This window comes from Fusarium proliferatum (genome assembly GCF_900067095.1).
Source record: "Fusarium proliferatum ET1 genome assembly, contig: FPRO_scaffold003, whole genome shotgun sequence".
NCBI classification, from domain to species: domain Eukaryota; kingdom Fungi; phylum Ascomycota; class Sordariomycetes; order Hypocreales; family Nectriaceae; genus Fusarium; species Fusarium proliferatum.
Genome location: NW_022194792.1, coordinates 2,111,565 through 2,136,375, shown reverse-complemented (window position 1 = coordinate 2,136,375; position 24,811 = coordinate 2,111,565). Strand labels below are relative to the sequence as shown.

The 24,811-nt window shown below is 49.7% G+C and overlaps 9 protein-coding genes across 9 annotated transcripts; 5 read left to right on the top strand and 4 right to left on the bottom strand.

Moving 5' to 3' along the window:
- Nucleotides 1–129: 129 nt before the first annotated feature.
- Nucleotides 130–3,467, top strand: FPRO_06352 (putative enzyme activator VAC14; the record flags this gene model as incomplete). The annotated part of the gene is made up of 9 exons (XM_031228744.1): nucleotides 130–197; nucleotides 357–519; nucleotides 627–794; nucleotides 860–1,517; nucleotides 1,565–2,478; nucleotides 2,534–2,652; nucleotides 2,701–2,780; nucleotides 2,836–2,995; nucleotides 3,101–3,467. 9 exons carry the CDS (start codon nucleotides 130–132, stop codon nucleotides 3,465–3,467), a joined length of 2,697 nt encoding a protein of 898 aa, XP_031079050.1.
- Nucleotides 3,468–3,600: 133 nt separating this feature from the next.
- On the bottom strand, nucleotides 3,601–4,518 carry FPRO_06353 (uncharacterized protein; the record flags this gene model as incomplete). Its single annotated transcript, XM_031228743.1, has 1 exon — nucleotides 3,601–4,518. One exon carries the CDS (start codon nucleotides 4,516–4,518, stop codon nucleotides 3,601–3,603), a length of 918 nt encoding a protein of 305 aa, XP_031079049.1.
- Nucleotides 4,519–5,231: 713 nt separating this feature from the next.
- Nucleotides 5,232–6,850, top strand: FPRO_06354 (uncharacterized protein; the record flags this gene model as incomplete). The annotated part of the gene is made up of 2 exons (XM_031228742.1): nucleotides 5,232–6,215; nucleotides 6,266–6,850. 2 exons carry the CDS (start codon nucleotides 5,232–5,234, stop codon nucleotides 6,848–6,850), a joined length of 1,569 nt encoding a protein of 522 aa, XP_031079048.1.
- Nucleotides 6,851–7,865: 1,015 nt separating this feature from the next.
- On the bottom strand, nucleotides 7,866–9,242 carry FPRO_06355 (related to MRS4-Protein of the mitochondrial carrier family (MCF)-unknown function; the record flags this gene model as incomplete). Its single annotated transcript, XM_031228741.1, has 8 exons — nucleotides 7,866–7,899; nucleotides 7,957–8,428; nucleotides 8,492–8,548; nucleotides 8,608–8,700; nucleotides 8,754–8,886; nucleotides 8,961–8,996; nucleotides 9,059–9,128; nucleotides 9,205–9,242. The coding sequence occupies 8 exons, from the start codon at nucleotides 9,240–9,242 to the stop codon at nucleotides 7,866–7,868; spliced, it is 933 nt and encodes a 310-aa protein (XP_031079047.1).
- A 2,902-nt stretch (nucleotides 9,243–12,144) lies between these two features.
- FPRO_06356 (putative APG9-integral membrane protein required for Cvt and autophagy transport) lies at nucleotides 12,145–14,953 on the bottom strand (the record flags this gene model as incomplete). The annotated part of the gene is made up of 3 exons (XM_031228740.1): nucleotides 12,145–13,452; nucleotides 13,505–14,225; nucleotides 14,280–14,953. The coding sequence occupies 3 exons, from the start codon at nucleotides 14,951–14,953 to the stop codon at nucleotides 12,145–12,147; spliced, it is 2,703 nt and encodes a 900-aa protein (XP_031079046.1).
- A 788-nt stretch (nucleotides 14,954–15,741) lies between these two features.
- Nucleotides 15,742–17,871, top strand: FPRO_06357 (uncharacterized protein; the record flags this gene model as incomplete). Its single annotated transcript, XM_031228738.1, has 2 exons — nucleotides 15,742–16,056; nucleotides 16,105–17,871. The coding sequence occupies 2 exons, from the start codon at nucleotides 15,742–15,744 to the stop codon at nucleotides 17,869–17,871; spliced, it is 2,082 nt and encodes a 693-aa protein (XP_031079045.1).
- Nucleotides 17,872–18,559: 688 nt separating this feature from the next.
- On the top strand, nucleotides 18,560–21,082 carry FPRO_06358 (putative SAP1-member of the AAA-protein family; the record flags this gene model as incomplete). The annotated part of the gene is made up of 3 exons (XM_031228737.1): nucleotides 18,560–18,649; nucleotides 18,708–20,808; nucleotides 20,862–21,082. The coding sequence occupies 3 exons, from the start codon at nucleotides 18,560–18,562 to the stop codon at nucleotides 21,080–21,082; spliced, it is 2,412 nt and encodes an 803-aa protein (XP_031079044.1).
- A 351-nt stretch (nucleotides 21,083–21,433) lies between these two features.
- FPRO_06359 (uncharacterized protein) lies at nucleotides 21,434–22,001 on the bottom strand (the record flags this gene model as incomplete). The annotated part of the gene is made up of 2 exons (XM_031228736.1): nucleotides 21,434–21,805; nucleotides 21,867–22,001. The coding sequence occupies 2 exons, from the start codon at nucleotides 21,999–22,001 to the stop codon at nucleotides 21,434–21,436; spliced, it is 507 nt and encodes a 168-aa protein (XP_031079043.1).
- An 867-nt stretch (nucleotides 22,002–22,868) lies between these two features.
- Nucleotides 22,869–23,770, top strand: FPRO_06360 (putative nucleolar essential protein 1; the record flags this gene model as incomplete). Its single annotated transcript, XM_031228735.1, has 3 exons — nucleotides 22,869–22,911; nucleotides 22,980–23,239; nucleotides 23,294–23,770. The coding sequence occupies 3 exons, from the start codon at nucleotides 22,869–22,871 to the stop codon at nucleotides 23,768–23,770; spliced, it is 780 nt and encodes a 259-aa protein (XP_031079042.1).
- Nucleotides 23,771–24,811: the final 1,041 nt, after the last annotated feature.

Sequence of the window (24,811 nt, the reverse complement as noted above, 5' to 3'; positions counted from 1 at the left end):
CTCGTTCGTTCTTATTCTGACATCATTAGATAATCTGTCACCCCATCTACCTCCACTGAGCCAGCAAGCAAGCTACGTACCTACCGCTATCTCGTCGCGCCTAGCGGACGATGTGAATGAGCTACAGCTATGGATGCCAACATCCAGCGTGCCCTTAATGATAAGCTCTACGACAAACGTAAGATCGGGGCTCTGGAGTATGTCTCACTTCCCATCATATATATCCATTATATTCTCAGCAATTTTCTTGATAGCGCTCTGCTTTCATCTTCGCCAAGAGGTCACACCTCGGTCCGACGACTTAATACCATTGCTTTCAAGCTTCATAGATGCAAATGCTGACTTTCATACCACAGGCTTGAACGTGTTATTCGAGATTTAGTCAGTGTCAAGGACTATCAGCGAGTTCATGATATTCTGGAGCAGCTTTGCAACGACTATGCGTACGCTGTGCATCAGCCTCATGCCAGAAATGGCGGCTTGATAGGCCTCGCTGCCGCCGCTATTGCCCTTGGTCCAGTACGTTTCAACCTACGGCATCTTCTCGTTTCAATGCTGGATGCCTTCTCAGAAGAGATCCAGTACCTCAGTCTTCTCCAAGAGTCTATATCTAACTTACAAGCCAGGAGCTACCCAGATATCTCGCCAAGATTGTTCCCCCTGTCCTGGCATGTTTCACCGACCAAGATGCAAGAGTAAGGTATTATGCTTGCGAGGCCATGTACAATATAGCCAAGGTTGCAAAGGGAGAAATATTGGTGTATTTTAATAGTATCTTTGATCAGCTTTGCAAGGTATGTTCTCCCCTCCGGGCTTCACATTTGATAAGTCAACCATACTGATATGCTGGGCTTGCCAGCTTGGGGCGGACTCGGAGCTGTCAGTCAAAAACGGAGCGGAACTGTTGGATCGACTTGTAAAAGATATTGTATCTGAGTCTGCTGCTTCATACGTCTCTATTCTCGAGGCACCGCCAGAGTTCGATGGCGATGATAAGGTATCGCTGGGCGAGAACTCTCACTTGCCGACGGCGTTCTCCCTACCTCGCTTCATTCCACTCCTGAAAGAGCGCATTTGGGTTATTAATCCCTTCACTCGGCAGTTCCTCGTGGGATGGATTACGTTGCTAGATTCTATACCCGACCTGGAGCTCGTCACATATCTCCCGGACTTCCTTGGAGGTCTTCTCAAGTTCCTTTCCGACCAGAATTCGGATGTGAGGGTTGCCACACAAACCTGCTTGGATAAGTTTTTGAACGAGATCAAGCGCATCGCGCGTATAAAGAAGGGCATCTTGGAAAGCAAACGGTCTAAAGAGGGCGCCAAGCGGAAACGACAAGACTCGATCGATAGCGAATCGATAAACCCTGACTTTGAGGAAGGAGATGAGCTCGACTCAGACGCCGCACTCGATGACGATGAAGATAGTGGAGAGGATTGGATTCCTGGACAAGATGTCGAGATAAATTACAAGGAGATTCTTCAGATACTTACTGCCACCCTCGATTCTCCGCTAGGTTTGTTATCCTTGAAGTTCCTTGGACGACGGCTAATATGACATCAGAGGAGGATTGTCTCCTCGAGTCACTAAGATGGGTTGTTGAATTTCTAGATATTTGCCCCGAAGAAGTCCTTCCCTTTACGCCCAAGATCCTCGCCCATATGCTCCCAGCTATGGCTAGCACCAAAGAAACCATTCATCAAGCAGCAACCCGGGTCAACACATGCCTGATGGACTATGTCGTTTCACTCTCAGACGACTCGGAGTTGAGTCAACCGCCACCTCCTGTTCAGCCGCCTCAACATCTCTCAACCTCTCGACTTCCAGTTCCCGGAGAAAAGGGGGCCGAGGGCAACAACAGCAACAGGGCATCTCTATCAAGCTCCAGAGACCTCGATCTCCGTAGTCCCACGCCTGCTCAAGGCCGCTCGATATCGACTCCCGCTGATATCAACATTACGCAGACACAAGCCGATCTGGACTATGCCGCCGCCGTCAACTCTCTGACTCTCCTCTTCCTCAACGACCATGAAGCGACCCGGGTGGCCGCCTTGACGTGGCTTATTATGCTGCACAGGAAAGCTCCCCGAAAGGTCCTCGCTTTCAATGATGGCACATTCCCAGCATTGCTGAAGACATTATCCGATCCCTCAGACGCCGTAGTAACCAAGGATCTTCAGCTTCTCTCACAAATCTCAAGGAATACAGAGGACGACTACTTTGCAAATTTCATGGTCAATCTCTTACAGCTTTTCTCAACAGATCGAAAGCTGCTTGAAACTCGAGGAAATCTCATCATTCGGCAACTGTGTTTAAGCCTGAGCCCGGAGAGGATTTACAGGACACTAGCAGACTGCATCGAGAAAGAGGAAGACGTCGAATTTGCAAGCATAATGGTGCAAAACCTTAACAACAACCTCATTACTGCTCCACAGCTAGCAGACGTTCGAAAAAGATTACGAAACCTTGAAACAAAGGTAGGGGAACGCCTCCTAGGCTACAATTCAAGACAAGAATGCTGACAACTTCAAGGATGGTCAAACGCTATTTGTGGCATTGTTTCGATCATGGTGCTATAATGCTGTCGCCACCTTCTCACTTTGCTTGCTCGCCCAGGCCTATGAGCAAGCTTACAACTTGCTGCAGATCTTGTAAGCCCGGGCGCAACAGAACATGCTACTCAAACTGACGCGCTTCAGCGGTGAATTGGACATGACAGTCAACATGCTCATACAAGTAGATAAGCTAGTACAGCTCATTGAGTCACCCGTCTTCACTTGTAAGCGTAGTCTCCATCATCCACTTGTCGTACACGAACTAACAACCCCGCCCAGACTTAAGACTACAACTCCTGGAACCTGAGAAGTACCCATACTTATACAAGTGCATGTATGGCATTCTCATGCTTCTACCGCAGTCCTCGGCATTTGCTGCGCTGAAGAACAGACTCAACAGCGTCAGCTCTATTGGTTATCTACATGCGGCACCTCGAACGTAAGTTGAAGATTACTTTACTGTGGGCGTGTTGGGCAAGGATTGCTTAGCTCTGAACTCCCAGTGGCATGTACTGGCTTTTGTGGCAAGCTAACCTGTGGACAGGGCTCCTCCAACTACAAGCAGCTCCAATTTTGACAGACCCAATCGACTCAAGAGCAGGGAAGAGGGGAATATACGATGGGTTGAACTCCTGGAAAAGTTCCGAAGTGTGCAGGAACGAGCTAGACGCGCGCAGCGTCAGAACAACATGGACGGTGACGAAGTCCCACCAATGGGGGTCAGTGAACTCCGCATTGGCGACGGAGCGGTAGACGTCAAAGGCAAGGAGACACGGGGTGTCGGCTTGCAAACGATTCCCCAGAAAGAGCCAGCACCCGCTCCCCCAGTGCCGGCCAAAAGAATCGGGCTGGGTAGACAGTTTGGAAGATTGGGTGGCGCCGTGGCAGGTAAAGGGCGGCGAAACCCATAGCGACTGATTTCAGTTTGGTTATATAGGTACTGAGCGTTATTTGTCTTGTGTGTCGACTTGATATGGAAGTAGAGTTGATAGTGTTCAGGTTCATTGATGTATAGCATCAGGCCAAGGATCAAATAAGACAAACTCAGCGTCGTCGCTTAACAGGACTTTCACGTTCCACTAAGCCTTCAAAGACAGCATCGCGCTGCGATTCTACGGAACGTAGCTGATCTCGAAGCTCTTCAAGTTCTGCTCTGGCCACATCTGGATTGCTAGGAAGACCTTGAAACGTGGCCAGCTGGAGGTCAAGCTCCTTCTTTCGTGACAACACTGACAAGTATGCCTGCTCGTCGCGAGCAAGGTCGGCAATGGTTGGGTGCGAGGTGTCGGCGGATGCAGCCAGAGCAGCAACCTTGTCTTGAAGCTCAGGTAGTTTGGCGGACAATGCCTTGACCTTGCGCTGCATGTCGAGGTTCTGTTTGGCCAAATGTGCCGGAGGCTGATAGTCGTCTCGCTGGAGCTCTTTGAGAAGTTCCTTTACACGAGCGGCTTCGTCGTCTATATGTTTATGGAGAACCTCGACGCGGGCCTTCATCTGTTCAGCGTCATGGATGCCTGCCTGAAGTTGGCACATGCGCTGACCTAGTGTGTCGGGCTCTGGGAAAGCGACTCCGAATTGGAGAGCCATATTGGCCATGGCATCAAGAGCGGTGTGGCCGTCGGTAGGCAAGTTGTGCTCTACGGCTTCAATGAGGCCTTCCCTGAGTGGCCGGCTGGTCTTGTCGATCTTCCTCTCGGAGTCGGTGAGCTCCTGCAAAGCAGTTGCTTCAGACTTGGCTACCAGATTACGCTCATCATCGGCAGCTTCGTTGACAGAGGCGAGGGCTAATAGGACTTTGAGAGTGTTGTTATTGCGCTCGAAAGACGGGACTGGTCGAGGATGAAATTTGGATGAGAGCCAGGCGTCAATATAGGACCAATCGCGGGCGGTGGAAGCCGCGATACGAGCAACCGACGGAGAGAAAATGGCCGAATCTTGGCTGAGGAGACGGTGATGCGCCATGGCTGGGTGCGTGAGAGGACAGGTCAATAAATGTCTCTGACGTGAATCAAGGAGCGGGTTTGGTGTGGAAGTCTCCAAGTTTGAGGTGCATCAACAAAAACAACCTAATCAATCAATCAATAGCGGTCGTGACGGTGACGCCACAGAACAAACAACCTCCACTGGCCCTAGCTTAGCTGCAGGGTCGAGTCCCTGTCAATTGATTGATTTGGAGGTGGGAACCCCTGCAAACTGCTGTTGCAGAAATGATTCGGTCCCTGAGTGTACTAAGTTATAGTGCCCGCCACTAATTCCTGCAGGAAGAACATGCTAGACATGTAGGCTCGGGCCCGAGCTTGGGGGGTTCCGTCTGGATTGGTAGACAAGTACTTGTGGCCACCTATGGCATTCCAGACTGATCCATGTACCTGGCTGACAGACGTGAACTCTCCCGGCTAAGTTGAGTGGTGTCGCCTTTTCCGGTTGTTGGCTTCTTTTAACAAGTTGAGTTGTCCTTTTTGTCCCTTGTTAATGCTAAACCCTCTGTCCCTATTCTTCTATACTCAAGCAGACTTTGCCATCGTTGCGTCGTGTACTCGTCGTCAACTATAGCACCCACTGAAGTGGATGCATTGCTGCTAGCATATTGCAATATATATACATCGCCTGCGATTTGCCCCTCGACCTATCGATAGTATACTCGGTTGGACTGGAACAAACTTGATCAAGATAAGATGCATCTCAATCTTGCTGGTCTGGCGGTGGCTGCTACGGCCTTCCTCGCAACTGCCAGCGCCCTTTCGCCGCAAGATATCCCGGCCGATCTCCCTGTTTCGAACCTCTTGACAAAGGCGCAGTCGCATCTGTCCCGCGGCGAGACCAGCGAAGCTCTCGTGTACTACGATGCTGCCATCGCCCGCGACCCGACGAACTACCTTTCCCTCTTTAAGCGGGCCACCGCATATCTCTCACTCGGCCGAACCTCGCAGGCAACTGACGATTTCAACAAAGTCCTGTCCCTCAAGCCTGGCTTTGAGGGAGCCCATCTTCAACTCGCCAGGCTTCGTGCCAAGGCTGGAGATTGGGATGCCGCAAAGGCCCAGTACGGTCTTGCTGGAAAGGCTCCCAAGTCGGCTGAGTTTGTCGAGCTGGAAGAGGCCAAGCTGGCAGCTCACCTAGCTGACATGGCTAGCAAGGGCGGGAAGTGGGAAGAGTGTGTCAGCCATGCCGGTACTGCAATCGTTGTCGCGAGTCGATCTCCTCATCTGCGTGAACTCCGAGCGCACTGTCGCTTCGAGCTCGGCGATGTCGAACTTGCTCTCAGCGATCTGCAACACGTCCTTCACATGAAGCCTGGCGACACTTCTCCCCATATCGTCATTTCGGCGACTTCGTTCTACGCTTTGGGTGACCTGGAGAATGGTATTGGACAAGTCAAGAAGTGTCTTCAGTCAGATCCTGATTCCAAGATCTGCAAGAAGTTGCACAAGCAGGAGAAAAAGGTCGAGAAAGCATACAAGAAGATCCAGGGACAACTCAGCCGAGGACAGCCTACCACAGCGGGCAGGGCATTGGTCGGTACTGCCGATGATTCTGGCTTGGTGCCTGATGTCCGAAATCAGGTGGAGGAGCTTAAGAAGAACAAGAGCATCCCTAAGACCGCCCGTATCCAGCTTCTGGAGAATTTGGTCGAGATGACTTGTCAAGCATACACCGAGGTGAGTTCTTCGGCCTGTACAATCCCTGCATATCACTAACTCTGCCGTAGTCAAGCCACAAAGAAGCCCCCAAGTACTGTGACGAGTCACTACAACTCAAACCTGACTCTTTCTGGGGTCTTCTACACAAGGGTAAGGCTCAACTCAAGAGTGAGCTTTACGACGCCGCCATTGCTTCCCTTGAGAAGGCCGCCGAGATCCGCCCGGATCTGAAGGAGAAGGTCAACCCAATTCTTAACAAGGCTCACATTGCCCTCAAGCGCAGCAAGACCAAGGACTACTACAAGGTGCTTGGTGTCGAGAACGACGCCGACGAGCGCCAAATCAAGTCGGCCTACCGCAAGCAATCAAAGATCTTCCACCCTGACAAGGCCGCCAAACAAGGTATCCCCAAGGAAGAGGCCGAGAAGAAGATGGCCAGCATCAACGAGGCATACGAAGTTCTTAGCGACCCCGAGCTACGTGCCCGTTTCGACCGTGGCGATGATCCCAACTCTCAAGAGAGGCCAAACCCTTTCCAGGGACAGGGCAACCCCTTCGGTGGTGGTGGTCATCCATTCATGTTCCAGCAAGGCGGTGGGGGTGGTGGTCCCAATATCAAGTTCCAGTTCGGTGGTCAACCATTTGGATTCTAGGAAGCACGCGACAGATTTTGAAGTTTTGCAAAAGATACTACTGAGGAGTTACATAGCGAAGGGGTCAACCCACAGAGACAGTTTTGCTTGATCGGGAGGGAGTCTTTGCTGGTATCTACATCTTTGCCCAGAGATCAAGAAGCGCGGGGCTGTCCTCCCAACAGGAGTATAGGGGTTAATGGCGTCGGAGTTTCCGCGGATCGCTCACTTTCGTCAAGAACAGTATATAGTGAGATCGTATACCTTGAGAATTATATGTTTATACCGCAAGTCAAATATTCAAGTCAAATCAATATGTCAATCTATTTGCCTAGTTTTTAGTAGCCAGATGAAGCGTGGTTGCTCGGCCTCGGTACAATGTCACCACCGCCGACGTCGGCGCTACAGCGACATCGCAATGCACACATGCATTGCCACCTTTGAGGAACAGAACAAACCTATTGCTCCAATTGGAATAGTCACAGCTTATGCGAGATCCAAGGTCATGAATGTGTGAATCAAGACCCGTTAGAAAAGGTATGATGCCAAAGCATATCCGCTTAGTATTTTGACATAAGTAACAACAGGCAACCTATCATAACACTCTTCCGCTGTCTAACTGCATGAATCAACACTAGCAATAACTCGTCCGTTTCCCATTCAGGTCGCCGCTCTCCGATTTTTTCGTTCGTAAGAAGTGATGATATTTCTTTTATGTACACGATCCGTCGCTTGCCTCGATCCTTATTTGACCGTCGTCCTTTGTGAGGTCGTGGTCATTTGCAAAGTCGGTAGAGTTCCTCCGTATAAAGGGCTCGAGCCGTATCGGGGAAGCGTCGAATCAAAAGGGTTTTGTTCAAGAGTATTTCGGATGTTGTCGTTTTAGCCGTCTCAGTCCCATATCCATGCTCTTTAAAGCGTCCTCGCTCCCAAAGCCATCTCTCATGAAGATAATCGCAGGGCGTCGAATATGGTTGCAAATCTATGCAGAGTTGAGGTCTGGTCATCCAAGTATTCCAAGACTTAGATGTGATGCTCAGGCGGCATCGTTGCGCTTGATGAAGTAGGACCTGGTTAGGTTTCAACATTAGCTTCGGTTACCAATTTGATTTAGCTATGCCACATACTTTGAAAACTCATATGCCGACCAGCAGATGGCTGTGCTGGGCATTGTGGTAACAATGCGAGGTCGCACACCCTTGAAGAAGCCTCTGACACCGGCTCTTCGATATAATAGGCGACAGCCTCCGATAAAACTGTTGACGCTTCTCACTTCGGGGTCAGTGGAGGTTCCGCGAGTCTGGAGCATGGTCTTGATGACATCCATGGGAGTGGTAAGACCAGCAGCAAAGCCACCAGCAACAGCACCGGCCAAACAATGTGTCAAGGGGTCGTAGTTCTTTGCGGGGTTCATGGCGGTAGAAATAGACTCGTATGCGAGGAACTGTAGAGCTGTAAAGGGGACTGTCATGGACAGTGTCGTAGGGTACGAGATATAGAAAGCGCCCAGGCCCTCGGACTTGTAGACATACTTGGCGCAGTCCAGCATGGATCGGTACATCTTGCTCGAATTTTGAATCTGCATGCGCTGCTTGATGACTGCAACAGGTTGTCAGCGGTCATGTTCTAGGTGCTCGAAAGGTTGCGGCGTAGGGAGCGTACCATCGAAAGGGTTCATGAACGCGTCGCTAGCAATAGTGGCAGCGGCACCACTGGTGGCTGCGGAAATTTAGTCAGTAGCTGTCAGATCGCAAACTGAGCAGAAATTGTATATTTACCAGCAGCGAGGGGATGGTGTACACCGGCCTGGTTACCGCCCATGGCATGTTTGACTGCTTCATATGTTGCAAAATAGACGGCATGCGCAGGACCTAAGTGGTTTTAGCAACGGTTAACAGGCCTGGCCACGACGTGGTTTACATACCAGCTCCAACTATGACACTAGACATGCCGCGCCATAAGCTGAGGAATCCCTCGGTGCGGGCAATTTGAACGGTATTACGAATGACACCCGAGTAGGCCGGTGTGGTGCTGGGGTTGAGGATTTGCATTCTGGTCTAAGAATTGTGTCAGACTCGAGATCGACAAAGCATGCACGAACGCGTAGAGAGAGTGCAGGTTAGAAGCATACCTTGATTGCATCAATGGGATACATGGCAGTGTGCTCCTGCAGGAAGACGCAAAATTAGCCCGGTATAACTCGTATTGCTTGTCGGAGGGTTTTCATACTGCTATGCCGGCAAAGGCGCCTGCTGCCATGTTCTGCAGCAGGGAGAAGTTGGGCGGAAGAGATTCATAGCTGTGCGAAAATCAGTCAATTTCGCGGCCCTGGGGTGTATGTGTCCATCTGTCAGAGGATGTTGAGTTGTGCTCACTCGTATTCTTCGACTGGGTCTGCACTTGGCTGGGCCATGGCGGCCACAGCTTCCGATGCTCCGCCGAAAGGCTTGGTCTCGAGGGCCGCCAGGTTGGCGACTGGAGGAGGTATCGAGGCAATTACTGCTATAAAAGTGACGGCGAGCGATATGTGCCGTGGATGGAGTCGGCTATGTCGTGTACGGGGGCTGCAGGAGGCTCAAGATACAAGATATGGAGTTGCGCCTGAGGATGGTCGCTAAAACGATGACGATGTCGAAGTTGAGAAAAGGCCTAGGTACTAAGTTCGGGGCGAAAAATAAGGCCTCGACTTGCTGGAGCTGAAAAGACCGTGCAAAGTGGTTGCTATGTCCGAGCCCTGTTCTCGATTCGCCTCGGTCTATTCGAATACACCGATCAATGAATGGTAAGTCTTGTCGCCGGCAGTATAAAGGTGTAAGAAATGCAAGAAAAAAGTCCAAAGCTGAGCGGAGGCGATGGAGTAAAAAAAGTAGTTCAGAGGCTGGTGGTGGTGTTGTTCTACTATTCTACCTTACCTACCTACCTAGTCTGAATTGGACAGCCCGGGAAAATCTCCAGGCCAGGTTAAGTGCCTGTAGGCTCTGGGAGCTACCCTTTGTCCAGGGCAGTCCCATAGTTACTGGCTACCTAGATTTTTTTCTTTTTCTTTTTTCTTTTTTCCTGATGAGACAGCTCCGTTTACGGCCTCGGAGGCCGGACGGGAGCTATGGCAAGTATCCTTCTGCTGCAAGCTACTAACCTAGGTACCTACGTCTGTCCACATACACGTCTTCTCTTTTACCCTCCCCTCCACTCCCATTCCCCCTCCTCTAGGGCCTCTATCGTTTGAACTAGCATGGTTCAGGGAGCTCGGCGCGTCGGCTCAGATAACAATGGACTAAGCTACGTTAGCAAACAGCGAGGTATTTTCCATTGCTAAATTGTGAGGCGAGCCATTTCTCCGCCATCTCCTGTTGCGCTTATATGCCCGCGGAAGTGCAGTCATATTCATTATCAGTTTATCCACCGCCGGAGCAGTAACGATTGCCAGATGGCGGACTTGGCCCTAATATCACAAGTTCATCTTTACTGCAATTACCTTACCCACGAATGCTGGCCTTGATACGCAACTGTGAGCTGCGAATTGAAGCCTGACATATTCGCCAATACTCTGTTTTCTGATTGTATGTATTCGTACCTATCCGTACATTTATGTGTCTCAGCTCAGCGCCCATTGGCGCCCAATAATAGAAGGCGTGGAAGGACACGCAGAGGTACAGCACATACAAGTAGCAAGGCCATCTGCACTATCCGTACTCCGTAGACAAGGTAGATAGATGCTCATCTCTGTACGTAAACTGGCCAATTTGCTGATTTGCAGAGTGGATCAGCGTCACCTCATATCATATCACAATCCCTGTAACCGTCTCGTCGGGTTTGGAATCAAGATCAAGATCAGTACATATCGATCTTTACTAGGTAGCTTGCACGAATAAGTTAGCTGCCGAGGTTAACAGCATGCTGTTGCGAGAAATATGAATATCGAGCGCGAACACGATGCAGAGGAATGTCTTACATAGTAATACCAAGGGAGTCATATTCCCTTCTTATTTGATTCTTCATCCATATTCAATGCCTACTACTAACTTTGTACTGTAGATATGAGGCCAACTCAGTGGCTGGATCAACTCCACAAGAGACAGAGCACCCGTGACTAACATCCATGGAGGAGGCATCGTGACCACGCGGTGTATCTAATCCATCCATCCATTCATGCATTCATATCTAGGTCTCAATTCAAGTGCTTCCGATGTTCAGGGGAGGGAAAGCGTAGGAAGCTTAGAAGCTCACATTAGCACGGGCAGGCGACGTTAATCAGGCTTGCTTTTGGTACTGATAAGATGAGATTAGAAGATATTTAAATAATTTGGATATTCACTCATGCACACAGACACAGACATCAGGGTGGGAGTTGGACTTGCACCAGTCGAATCTCACCTTTCACCGAATCATGAGCCCAGTTGCAACCCAGGGATCAGGGCATTACAGGGGGTCTCACACCTTGGAATTAGGTTATCAATCAGTTCGGGGACCCAATTCTCTCTAATCAATCAGTCCTCGACCTCAAGCTGAATACCCACATTGGAGTTCCATGGCACAGGCTCGTCTCGTCTGCAAAATGGCCATCAGCCAAGCAGTAGGGGTTTGGAGTGACCCAGTCACTCGAGATTGACGAATACGCATTGCAACATTGATTGATGGTCTTTGTTTGACTCTCGCTTAACTATCAGACACCTGAAGTTACAGCTCGTGTGTGTTTGCATCTGGCTCATCTGATCTGGTCTGTAAGCTCCCTCTTAATGTCATCAGTATCACACCGTCTTCTAAATCTATCCTCTCCCGTTTCCTCCGTTTGCTACCTATCGTATGTAGTCTCTGTGCAAGAAACTTTCCGTTGACTGTGTTTTGTCTATATGTACAAACGGCCTCGGTATTATCATCATACGACTCGTCGTTACGAGACACATGTCACGACCTCGGATTTATCACCCCAAATCCGATGGTCTCGTTGGAATTCGTTTGCCTCTCGTATAGACCTACGAGTAGCAGACCAGTCTATACAGTTTCCAAGAGCTCAATAATGGGTACAATGCTTCAATCTAAATATAGTGGACTTATTCATTTATACCCAAGAGTCTACTTCTGCCACCGAGTACACTGACCGACGCTCCGATGCCAATCCTTCACTACCAGTCACAAGACAGATAGTTTCAATAAACAAAAACCCAATCTATGCAAAGCGCCAATAAAATCCACCTCCATTTTCCAAGGAGTAAGGTATTCCAGTGAGATAACTTCCAGTATGCGCCTTGACGCCATGCGGTTCATCCAAAATGGAAAATAAATGAATGAATGAAACCCCGGAGAGATGTTCTATATCAGACCATGCCCCCACCGCGCCGGGATCGCTGCGTTTGCTGAAGCTGGTATATCATACCCAATACGCCTTCACCAGGATCCTCTGTATTAGCTGCACTGTTCTCCCGGGTCACCCCTTTCGCGGGAGACGTTTCCCAGGTCGATTCACCTAGTTCCCCCCCTGGCTCGTACGGTTCGTCATCTTCCCCAGCTCGTCTCATCGCGCTATCTTCAGCTTCTTCAGTTATCTGGCTTTCCCCGCGGAATCCTCGCGGATACCTTGACCAATGAAGACTACGTGCACCCATGTTCACCCCAGCAGGTTGGTGATGTTGATCTAGCAGGATAGAAGCCATCGGAGAAGGCTGTGGCATTGGTACCGTACGTGGACCTCGTCCACCGGGGGCTCTACTTCTGGCACGTCCCGTTTCCGCCCGACCAATATGAGAACCCTGCATGTCTGCTCCTAATGATGGAGAAGCAAGTCCTGGGAAAGCTGGAGGTGGGTGAAAGGCTGGTTTTCCTCCAAACGGTGTATGGCCAGGGATGCCAGTCTTGGGGTTTGTGACGTAGTTATCAAGGAACCCAAAGTAAGATGCGGCCATCTTGTTGTGCTTCGTTGAGTAGTAGTCCTCACGAACATCCGGTCGTTGCCCCTGATGGCCTGTATTCCCTGGTCCTTTCTGAAAGTCGAATACCGCAAAGGAGCAGACATAGCCGAGTCCGTCAACGTGGATTGTGAATTCGCGGAAGAAATCAACGATCTGGTCACTGCATTTAGGCAGTGAAAACAAAAGCAACATAGGTGTCGTGACTATACCCATCACCTCCTCGAGAAAGATGACCACTTTCATCTTGTAAAGCTCTGCAAATTCTTGTTTAACCTCGAAGCTGTGAAGCTTGTTTTTCCAGTGATCGGGCATGTAGTGTGTGTACTCAATGACATTCATCAAGGCATATTCGGGATTGAACACCAATGTCTCTTCAGACACCATTCCTCGGGTGATAGCCCAAATGGCACCAAAAATTCCGAGATAGAATAGGACTGGTCTGTCTTTGGTGATTTCGAAGTTAATAAAAAGCTCCGAGTCAAGAATAGAGCCCACGGCGAGGATGGCCGTAATTGCGCCTGTCATGAAGGCGATGGTTCGCGCAATATCTTCAGTCATCCTCTTCGGGAACTGATCGATATACCGAGTGGCGAATGGATAAGACATATGCAGCCTTTCGTAGAATATATGTGGCAGTTCGTTGAACTCGCGGAATTTCCATTCTGCAAGAGAAGTGTACTTGCGCGCTGCAGCTTGCTTGGGATCCTTTGTGTACTCCTGTAAAGGAATTAGCTTTCAAAGAACAGAGTGCCTGGGCTCAACTACTGACATAATAGTAAGTAAAGAAGTAAACAATGACAACATATGCAAGCACAACAGGCGCAAAAATCAGGTTGAGGAACCCCGCGAACATCAACCGCTGCTTCAGTTTCTGGCTCAAGAGGCGTCTGCGATCTGGGCGCAAAAAGTCCTGCTGAACTTGGCCCAACTCGTTAAAGGCCATATCAAGGATGCAGTAATGAAGATACCATTCCATTGTCTTTGAAAATAGCTGGCGGCCGCGAAGAAACGGAACTGGCAAAGACAAGTTCAGGACGTCCTTGTTGATCATCGCAATGAGGTAATTCTCTTTACGCATGAGTCGATTAGCAATATCGTGTGCATCAAGCCGTTCTTTCGACTGGCTGCCAATGAACTGTCTTAGTTTCGGTGTGATGTTTGTTGCAGTCTTCGGGTTCTGTTCACGCAGAGCCATAATACGAGCCACAATATCCTGCCACGAAACAGTTTGCATGTCTTGTTCTGGGATATCCAGCAAGTAAATGTAGAAGTCCCTGATGTAGAGGAGGCGGCGAATCTCCACAAAGTATTGTACACACTTCCAGATGAAGAAGAAGGTGTAAAGCCAAATCGCCAGGTTCCAGAGGCCGGACATTTTGCGTGTGCATTGGGGAACTACAACCTCATGTAAGGACTTGCTGTGTGGAATCTTTGAATAGTCAATGCATTGACATAGGAAGGTGAGCAACACCGCGACGAAAAGTGTCTCCCTGAAGCACCGATTAGCCACTCCTGGTTCATACCTTGATGACCAGAATACTTACAAGAGCCAGAGAGCGTTAGCACACAGAATGCACCACAGTCCCCCACCTTCATAATAGTCGTAAACATCCCGCATAAAGCTGTCTAAATTTGAGGTGTTAACCCATCGCCAGAGTGCTTTCTCCCTCGGATTACTCGCTATTGAGCCCCTAGCTACGGGAATAGGCTGTGGTCCAGCGGGCACTCCATAACTATTTTCTTGATGAAGTTGTTGCTGAGCTGTGGCTGCTTCCCACTGGGCCCTTGTCCGTGCTGATGATGGGCCTGCAACTTCTGGACTTTGATGATTGTTGGATGGGGCTGCTCGTCTGGGCGACATTGGGGGCAAGTTTACTGCTTCATTTGGCTCCATGAGTAACGATGCAGGCACCTCGTTGTCACCGTCGTCGTCCTGCTGGTGCCATCGCGGCGACGGTCCGCCGGAACTTTGCGCCTGCTTCCTTAGTGTCTTAGCCCTTGCTTTGCCCTTTGGGTCCAGAGCTGCGCTTTCTATTGTCATACGGCTATCGCCAATGTCGAGTCCTTCGGGATGAAAATCGTCATCAAATCGATGGCCAAGGTTCTCTTCATCGATGCCGGGATCGTACTCGTCATCATCTCCAGAACGTAGCTGTTCATAAAACGACCGTGACCCTCTTGCGGGGAAATTCGATCGGGAGAATAACTTTGAGGACATATCGAGTTCTGTCAATGAATCAAGCGTAAAGATCAGCGGGCATGTTGGTTTAGGATCGAGGCGGTTCGAAGGCGATCGATGATGTTGACGCTGGGTTGTTGTCGTGCCGTAAATGGGAGACGAGCAAGGGTTTCTCCCTTGCACCTTGATGATGAAATAATTGGACTTGGGTGTTGTTGAACTTGGGGATACAGGAATTACGACGAACGTAACTTTATTCGTTGAATGTCAGTAAAAAATGGAGGATAGGTAGGTAACCTAAGGTCACAAGGGGACGTTGATCACGATAAGCCTGACCCGAGGCACATGCCTACTTCAAGCAAGGGAACGGTCCGGTGCGACAGAGTCTAATCAAACGGAAGTTGGAGACCACAGAGAAACCATGCGCCTCTGGCCTGAAACGGAAGTGAATAAATCACTCGCAGGTTGATGATTATTCAGGCAGTTTAATGCTCCAGGCATCACCAGCCGCTGGTATGACGCTACAGAGCGGTATGCGATTCTGCCAGTCAAATACCGATAAGACCCAGCGGATGGTTGCACACCGCCTTCCTGTTCCATGCACTCTTTACGACACCTGGCACTCCCATCTACATGATCGTCCTTGTCCTAAACGGAGTATCTGTATAGAGATCGCTCGTGGTCGCTGTTGGTTTTAGGATCAATATTAACAGATTTACTCAATTTCTCCATCGAGCTCGGTCGATTCATGGGCTTGCGCGGAATAAGTTAAAGTTTGCCGGCGGCATCAACTCGACTGAGCAGTATTACTGCTGTTTTACTACGATATGGCACCCACAGATCGCTCATTGTCATTGAAGAGCCTGCCTATGAGAGATGCATCTGTTTCAGGACTCCTTGCTCCAGATGGATATCCACAAACTCCCTCCACACCAAGAGGGATCACTCCACTTACATCCAAAGTGACCAGTGTTCTTTCGACGACTCATTCTGATACAGAGTTTCGAGACGCTCTCGCTCTTGTTGATGAACGTGGGATCCAAAACGATGCCGAAACTCGTCGAAGTGTTCGACTAGACCTACAAAAAGAAGTCATTGACAGTAATGGAGAAGTTATTGCCGAATTTGGTCGGGTTGCAGAGGTGGGTTCAAGCATTTGTTTACAGGACATCGTACCAACATGGCAATAGCAACTTCGGCGTATCAAAACGACTATTGACAAGCTTAACAGTGGTTACGAGGACATGAAAAGCCAAGTTGTCGAAGCTCATAGGCAGACATTGCCAGCACTCTCCGAGGCATCCTCTCTCTTGGACCAAAAAAGACAGGTTGAGTTGAAGCAAGAGCTGCTCGGCGCTTTCAAGAAGCATTTTGTCATGTCGGAGAATGAGGTTGCCGCACTTACTCAAACAGCCGAGCCAGTAGATGACCGCTTCTTCAATGCCTTAAGCAAAGCGAAAAAGATCAGCAAGGATTGCGAGATCCTGCTTGGATTCGAGAAACAGACTCTGGGCCTAGAACTGATGGAGCAAACTTCGAAGAACATCAATCTTGGTTTCCAAAAACTTTACAAATGGATACAGCGAGAGTTCAAGACATTGAATCTCGAAAATCCACAGATGAACTCATCAATTCGCCGGGCATTGCGAGTTCTTGCCGAAAGGCCATCACTGTTCCAGAACTGCCTCGACTTCTTCTCCGAGGCTCGAGAACGAATCCTTTCCGACTCATTCTATGTCGCTTTGACAGGTGCCTCGCCCTCTGGTATTGAAGATCCCTCTGTCAAGCCCATTGACATGCTGGCACATGATCCGCTACGCTACGTGGGTGACATGCTAGCTTGGATTCATTCAGCCACTGTCAGTGAACGTGAGGCATTGGAGGTTTTATTTGTCGCTGAGGGGGAGGAACTTGCCAGGGGTTTCAAATCTGGCCGAGACGCAGAGATCTGGCGCCTCATTGCAGAGGACGATGAGGCCGAGGCTGACTTTAATGCGCTCAAGGCACTGAACGACCTAGTCGACCGCGACATCTCTGGCGCTGCCCGCGTGCTTCGCCAAAGGATGGAGCAGGTGATCCAAGCCAACGAAGACACCATACCCGCCTATAAACTCGCAAATCTGATCAATTTCTACCGGATCACTTTCCAAAAAACGCTCGGGCCCAACTCCAATTTGGTAGAGTTGATCGGAGGCCTGGAAACAGAGGCATTACGCCAGTTCCGAGCACTTGTCAGAGATCACATTGCAACTTTACAGGGAGAATTCCAGCATGCTCCATTAGACCTTGGCCCACCTGCATTTTTAGAAGATTCGCTCAAACAACTCAAGGCCATCAGCAAGACTTACGACTCCTCCTTATCGACCTCGGAGGATCGCGAGAGCGAGTTCGAGAATGTGCTTTCAGAAGCCTTTGATCCATTCATGTCCGGTTGCGAAAACATGGCTAAGAACATGAATACCCAGAACGGTGCGATCTTCCTAATTAATTGTATATCTTCTGCGATAGCATGTCTAGAGCCATTCGAATTCACACAACATCGAACTAAACGACTGCGAGCGAAGTCAGATGATGCAGCTAAAGGACTCATTACGAGTCAATACCAATTCTTTCGAAAGGGGTCAGGGTTGGACGCAATTTTCATGAAGCTGGAGGAGGATGACGACAAGAACGCTTCATTGTTGGATGAGACAGAGCTCGCTCAAGCAAGCCAGACATTGGATGACTTTCTGCCATCAGCACTCATGGACGCCATGGATAATTTGAAGCACCTGCAGGATTCGAAGTTGGTTCGACAAATCACGGAGGAGGCAGCAGAACAGTTCTGCAATGACTTTGAACAGCTTGAAGAGGTTTTAACTGAAGGGGATGATGAATCTGTTGATTCAGAAAATGACGAAGGTCTACGGTCGGTTTTCCCTAGAACAGCCGCCGAGATTCGTGTATTGCTTTCATAGATAAAGGGGCGGGCATAGTTAAAGGAGCGGATATAGATGGCCCAGGAGTAAGCATGTAGAGAAGCTAGAAATACAACTGAGCAGAAGTGCAAAATTATTACAGCATCACACGCGTACTCTATCAGATTGATTATTTTCCAACGGCTGGATCACAAATAAACCACTGGCTTTACACTGGATGTTTCCACAGCTGTTGTTGAGCGCTCTGTTTTATCATAGGTACTACCTAGGTTAGTAGGTAAGGTAAGGTAGCTCATTAGTATGTACTTACCCTTAGTAGGTATGAGGCTCATTGTCTACCCCGCCACCATCTATTGCGACTAGGGTGGGCGGTGCGATCCTTGACTACGTCACCGCCTGCCCAAGTTTGACCTGCTAATCCATGTCAGGCATGCAGGTCGATCAACTTGATCACGTTTAACTATCATCACCAGAGACAGCGCCTTATACCATCGATCTTGACTCGATCACGTCTTGTTTCCAATCGTACCAAACACCAGTGCGCGACCCTGTTATACTGAGGCATTGGCTCATCAATTCAACTCCTCAGCCCAAACGCGTCCCCACCTAAACAACCTTCAGCAATCTGCTCTGCCCGCCAAATACATAACAGTCAACATCACGGCAGTCTTTCACGGTCGGCGGGCTATTCTCTGGGCTACTATGGTAGTGAATTGCAGTGGGAGCCATGTTACGGAACAGGGCCCTGGCTGTTTTGCAGAAGACCTACGATGATAGTTATCTAAGTTGCTCAACTGCTATCTACTATGAAGGCCAGGTAAGTTTTGGCTACTTCACTTCCCTCAATTATCTACTGATCACTGACTTGGGTCTAGGGTAATGAGATAGAAGCCATGCGACATTGGCGAGCTGCCCTTGATCAGATCTATGATTACAACGCAAATCGGGCGCCCCCCGCATATGGCCCACGTACAGACACCGAGAAAGCCTTACAAGAGGCACTGAAACAGCTGGAATTACAATGTAAAGAACGAATCGATCTTTTGGAAGCTCTCAGGATCTCACGGCAAGAAGAGACGACCACCCCGCAACCACCAGCCGGCAAGTTAACAAAGCGACCAAGTATTCCTGAGGGAAGAGGTTCCCTTGGACAGGGTACAATCACCGCCATGCAGTATTCTGAGCTATCACGACCAACCCTTCCACACCGCCCATCACAGCCTCGACGTACGTCGTCAGAACTTGCTATCGTGGATGGGCCCAGCACGCATCTAGATCCAAACATGGCGTTCTCTTCGCTTTCTCGATCTGCATCGCCTGGAGGACCAGCTCTGCCACCGAGACCGAACAAAACCTTACGGACTCCAAGCCCAGAAAAGCACACCATGAGGACCACCTTGCGTTCCGGTAAATTAGGAGAAAAGCCCACCAAACCACGAAAGCCAGCAAAGCCACTCGCCGAAGGATCAAGCAAGGCAGCGACTTTGGCATGGAGCGCGCTCAGTTCAAGGGAAAGATTCGCGAGCGGGGCCCAGTCGGAGTCCAGTCCAGCAACAGCGAGCCCTAGCTCTCGCACTTCCTTGGATCAAATTCGCAGACCAGTCCCAACGCAATGGGATAGCCACTCGAGGCGTTTGGTTGTGCCAAAGGACCGCGACCTTGATGGAGAACCTTCCGGAAGTACACGACACTCCGATGAGTACTGTTACGCCCGTCCATCCATGCTATCGGTCACTGCTGCTTCAAGTGCTTTAAATTCGTCTTCGTATCAAGATTTACCTCCATCAGATGCTTACACAAATAGAATGGATCGGCTGCCCAACTCGCGCAACGGATTCACTTCACCATCGCCACGCAAAGTATCGAGGCAAGAGCGAGCCAACGATACTGAGACCGGCGACGATTCTGGAGAAGCCTTAGAGAGGAGAAGTGTGTCAAACCACTTACCAACTCGTGTTCCAGCAGCGAGGCAGCCTGGAAGATCTTTAAAACCCTCGAGGCCTCATGCTGAGAGCGGAGATAGGTCAAGGCGGCGTGAGCGTAAGGTTCGGCAAGTCTCCACCTCAAGCGCCTCTGACGATGACACGAATGGGACAAGTTCCAGACCACGTCGAGTGAAGGAGAAAGAGGCTCCTATAGAAGCGGGTTCCCAAGAGGATGATTCCGATGCGTCTGAATCGGAGACCTTAGAAAAGTCTCCTGACGATATGAGTGAATGGAAAAACAAGAAGAAGCAAATTTTGAAGAGCCTGCCCGCTGGTGTTGATGCAGCAGCCGCCAAACAAATATTGAACGATATTGTGGTTCAAGGTGACGAAGTTCATTGGAGTGACGTGGCTGGTCTCGAAATTGCAAAGAACGCACTTCGAGAGACTGTTGTTTATCCATTTCTGCGGCCTGATCTTTTCATGGGCCTCCGAGAACCAGCCAGAGGGATGCTCCTATTTGGACCGCCAGGAACAGGAAAGACTATGCTAGCGAGGGCTGTGGCAACAGAGTCTAAGTCAACATTCTTTTCGATTTCAGCAAGCAGCCTGACAAGCAAATACTTGGGCGAGTCAGAAAAGCTGGTTCGAGCTCTTTTTGGATTGGCCCGGACACTGGCACCCAGTATTATCTTTGTGGACGAAATCGACTCGCTGCTTTCACAGAGATCAGGGTCTGGAGAGCACGAAGCCACCATGAGGATCAAGACAGAGTTTCTTATTCAGTGGAGCGATCTTCAACGTGCTGCTGCTGGAAGAGAAGCGACCGAGAAAGACAAAGAAAGGGGGGACGCCAACCGAGTCCTTGTGTTAGCGGCGACGAACCTCCCCTGGGCAATTGACGAGGCGGCTCGAAGACGATTTGTGCGACGCCAATACATCCCGTTACCTGAACCGACCACTCGCGAGACACAGCTCAGGACCCTTCTGGGCCAGCAGAAACACGACTTGTCTAATGATGATATCCTCAAGTTGGTGGATTGGACAGACGGTGGGTAGTTCTTTCATACGTTTCCTGCAAACTCAACTGATTTGTGATCACAGGTTTTTCAGGTTCAGATATTACAGCCTTGGCCAAGGATGCAGCCATGGGACCATTGCGATCCCTTGGAGAGGCACTATTACACATGACTATGGATGAGATCCGGCCAATTCAATTGTCCGACTTCGAGGCGAGTTTGACGACCATAAGGCCGAGTGTCAGTAAAGCTGGTCTAAAAGAGTACGAAGAATGGGCGACAGAGTTTGGAGAAAGGGGAGGATAGGTAGACTGCAATTATTCTGGTATACAACATGTAACAAAAGGGTACAGGTACATTATACGCGCAGGGGCATCATGGATAGCACAACCCCAGTCCGACATACTGGGCTACGGGTAGAGGAGTTGTAAACGGGCTGAATGTCTGGTATGTCATTTATGTGTTACAAATAGTACAGTTGGTTTAACAACCCCTTCTCTGTTGCCATGATCCCCCCACGATATCGTACAGAACCTAGCTGTTCCAGCCCTCTGTTCCTGTCGCCTTGTCCCAAAAAGCAGGTTTCCCGCATTGTCCATTCCTATTTAATTACCTGGAGATTGCAGTCATGTGTCGTAATATCAAGGTTGAATTAGTTTAATCGACATCGCTTGCCGAGGTCTGAGGTTTGCGTTTCTGCTGATCTTCCTCCCATGCTTTGCGTTTGGCTTCCTTCTTTTCGTTTTCCAACCGCTTCTCTTCAAGCCTCTGGTTCTCCTCTTCTTGCCGTCTCGCCGCCCTTCGCTCATCCTTTTTGGCCTTCTTAGCCTCGTAGTGCGCTATCCTTTCCTCCAACGTGGGCACGGGAGGGCGCTCTGTGGTGGGCGTTCCATAGGGCGCAATAATGTGCTTGATAACGTGACGCTTGTGCTGGGAAGTTGGCCATCCAGGGACAATGGAAACGACATCGCCGGTTCGGAGTGATGAGTTGGGATCGTGGACGAGATAGTGCTTAGGGTCGGCAAACCACTAGACACCCATTTTAGCCTATTTTCTTGATGCTGTGAAGTGCCCTTGGGAATTCTCTTACCTTATTGACAATCTTGTTCCATTTTTGACCGCCAACTCGGACCTTGACAGTCTTGTCCATTAGGCCAGCAGAGACGACAACACCATGAAGCTCGTGTGTCACACGGCGCGCAGCCTTTGCTACGGGAGATGACATGGCGAATATGTCTCTTCTGTCCAATTGAGTGTTAACTCGCTTGTCTGGCAGACCTGAAGTGTTGCTGGTTCAACAGTTGCTTTTCACAGTCAATTGTTCGATATCCCTACCTACTCGCAGAGGCTCTCTAAAATTCGGTAGCCAATGAGGAGCGGTACGGGGTGTGAGAGAGATTATGTAAGTGCTCTACGATATGAACCCCGTCGATTGGCTGGATGGATAGGACCTCACACGACTCGACGATATCCTCGTGCCTGCAACTTTTAAGCGAGAACTCATTTAACCGCAATGCTAAGTCAGACGAGGGGGGAACGAGTCAATGTGTTCGTTGGCTGTTCCTTGAGGCGTTAGCTGAGATGATATCGAATACGACAACGTCTTGTTGAGGGAATTATTGACCATCATGCACCGATTCCAATTTCCATCCTTCGAAATACTCCGAACCCGCATGTTCTGCCCGTTCGGCATCCGGAACCCGCTGACAGTGCGTGAGCTTCGGCGAGATGTGGGGGCCGCTACCTTCAGAATATGGCCTGGCCTCAGGGTTCAATATCCGTACATAGCACCTTGTTTATTGCGAGCGCCGCTTTTTTTTTTTTTCCCTCTTCCTCAGAGGCTAATTTTCCCTCTTCCTTTTCATCTTGACCTGCACGCGACAAGCTTCAATTCTACCGACAACCATCGCATATAATCACACAATCGTACTGTCTCGGTATTTCACTGTTCCAGTATCTACCGATTCATACTGTCTGTATTGTCTGTCCGTGACTGTTTCGAGACACTCTTGAGTAACCAACATCCAAGCTCAACTCCCCCACTTACCTTTTTATCTCTGTCACTGTCTCGCCCTCTCTCTTCTCCTTCATCATGTCTTCGCCCGAGCGTCGAACTGCTGGAGTCAAGCGACCTCGTAAGAGCCAACCAAGAACTCGACCTGCAATTCCTACAAGGTCATCATTGACATGTCGGAAAATATAGGCACACAATCCCTCCCTCCCCCCTCGCTTCCTCAGTTGGTTGCTGAGCAGAGCACTCCCATCCCTCCCACAGACAAGGACTCTCAGCGTCTGATCGTCGTCCTGTCCAATGCCAGTCTTGAGACGTACAAGGCTTCTCACGGAGGCACCAGCCGCAATCGTGAGGATAAGTACTCTCTGCTCAACAGCGATGAGCACATCGGTGTCATGCGCAAGATGAATCGGGACATTAGTGATGCTCGTCCCGACATCACTCATCAGGTTTCAACTCTGATCTTCTGAGTCGGCATTCAACATGCTGACCACTTCTCTTAGTGTTTACTGACCCTTCTGGATTCGCCTATCAACAAGGCCGGCAAGCTTCAGATCTACATCCACACTGCCAAGGGTGTCTTGATCGAGGTCTCGCCGTCAGTCCGTATTCCACGAACATTCAAGCGATTTGCCGGTCTGATGGTACAACTCTTGCACCGTCTGTCCATCCGCTCCACCAACTCTAATGAGAAGTTGCTCCGAGTGATCCAGAACCCTATCACTGACCACTTGCCTCCCAACTGCCGCAAGGTTACTCTGAGTTTCGATGCGCCACTTGTCAAGGTTCGTGAGTATGTTGAAACCGTGGATTCCAAGGACAGCATCTGTGTCTTCGTTGGCGCTATGGCTAAGGGTGAGGATAACTTCGCCGATGCGCTTGTTGACGAGAAGATCTCCATCAGCAACTACTCTCTGTCTGCTAGTGTTGCTTGCAGCAAGTTCTGCCACGCGGCTGAAGATGTCTGGGACATTATGTAAGACCTGTCGCCGATCAAGCCGGTAAGGGGCCGAAGCTGCGATGGATACCAAATGCCGGCTCGCCCTACGACGATACAACATCGTCGTTGGGGTTGAGACGGTTCGACTGTAACTTGGAATGCCTGGGGTGTTCGCTGTCGCTTGTTTTTGCAACCAAAACATGGGGCGTTCAACATCGGGTCCGAGACGTGAATGTCGTCTTGATGGGTCATTTCAACCTGACCCATACTTTCCTATTTGTTCTTTTCTACTGTCACTCAGCGAGTCTGTTCTATTTGGCCACCAGTGCTTGATGGTTGTTTTGCCAAGGTTAAGTTTGGATAGAATCTACTTATAGATTTGTTTGGGCTCATTGGTCTAATCAATCGACGCTTCTTGGTGGGAAAGCCACGACAAGGCATTTTGAGGAAGATCCGGGAAGCTCTCGCGATGGAATCTGCATTTCTCAGCAGTTCGATTTCTTTGAGGATAATGGGACTACCACAACGGGCCAATCGCGTCATGGTTCTTCGATGCTCCTCAATGCGTTATCCACGATGGATGGACAGATAAGACGCCAGACAGTCAAAGAAAAGACAATATTTATTATAAAGAAGAATACGGATATGTAGACCATTGTGCAGGCAGCCAACAGATTTACGTGTGTCTCTCAAAACAACAAGAGTCAATATCTGAACCAAAGACATGGCTATCTTTAGGACTGAGGCCACCAAGTGAAGCTAATCCGCCGCAACCGCGAATGTGCAATAGACCAAAAAGGGCTGGTGTAGCACGAAGTTGCCCCGCACTTTAGGTATGTCTCGTGTGCCCAGAGCTATTCTAAGGTAGCTTGGGAGAAAGAATGGGAAGCATGGAGTGACGGGGCCACGAAGGATGTGGACACGACTTAAGATGGTGCCAGAATAGTTGCTACATGCCAGCACGGTTCCCACAGTGATTGAAGTTGTCACGTACAAGGAAATGAGTTGGGGATCTTGGTCATTGTAGGATGGTTGGCTATTCACTAACTACTACCTACCTTATGTTAGGTCGCCAGTCGAG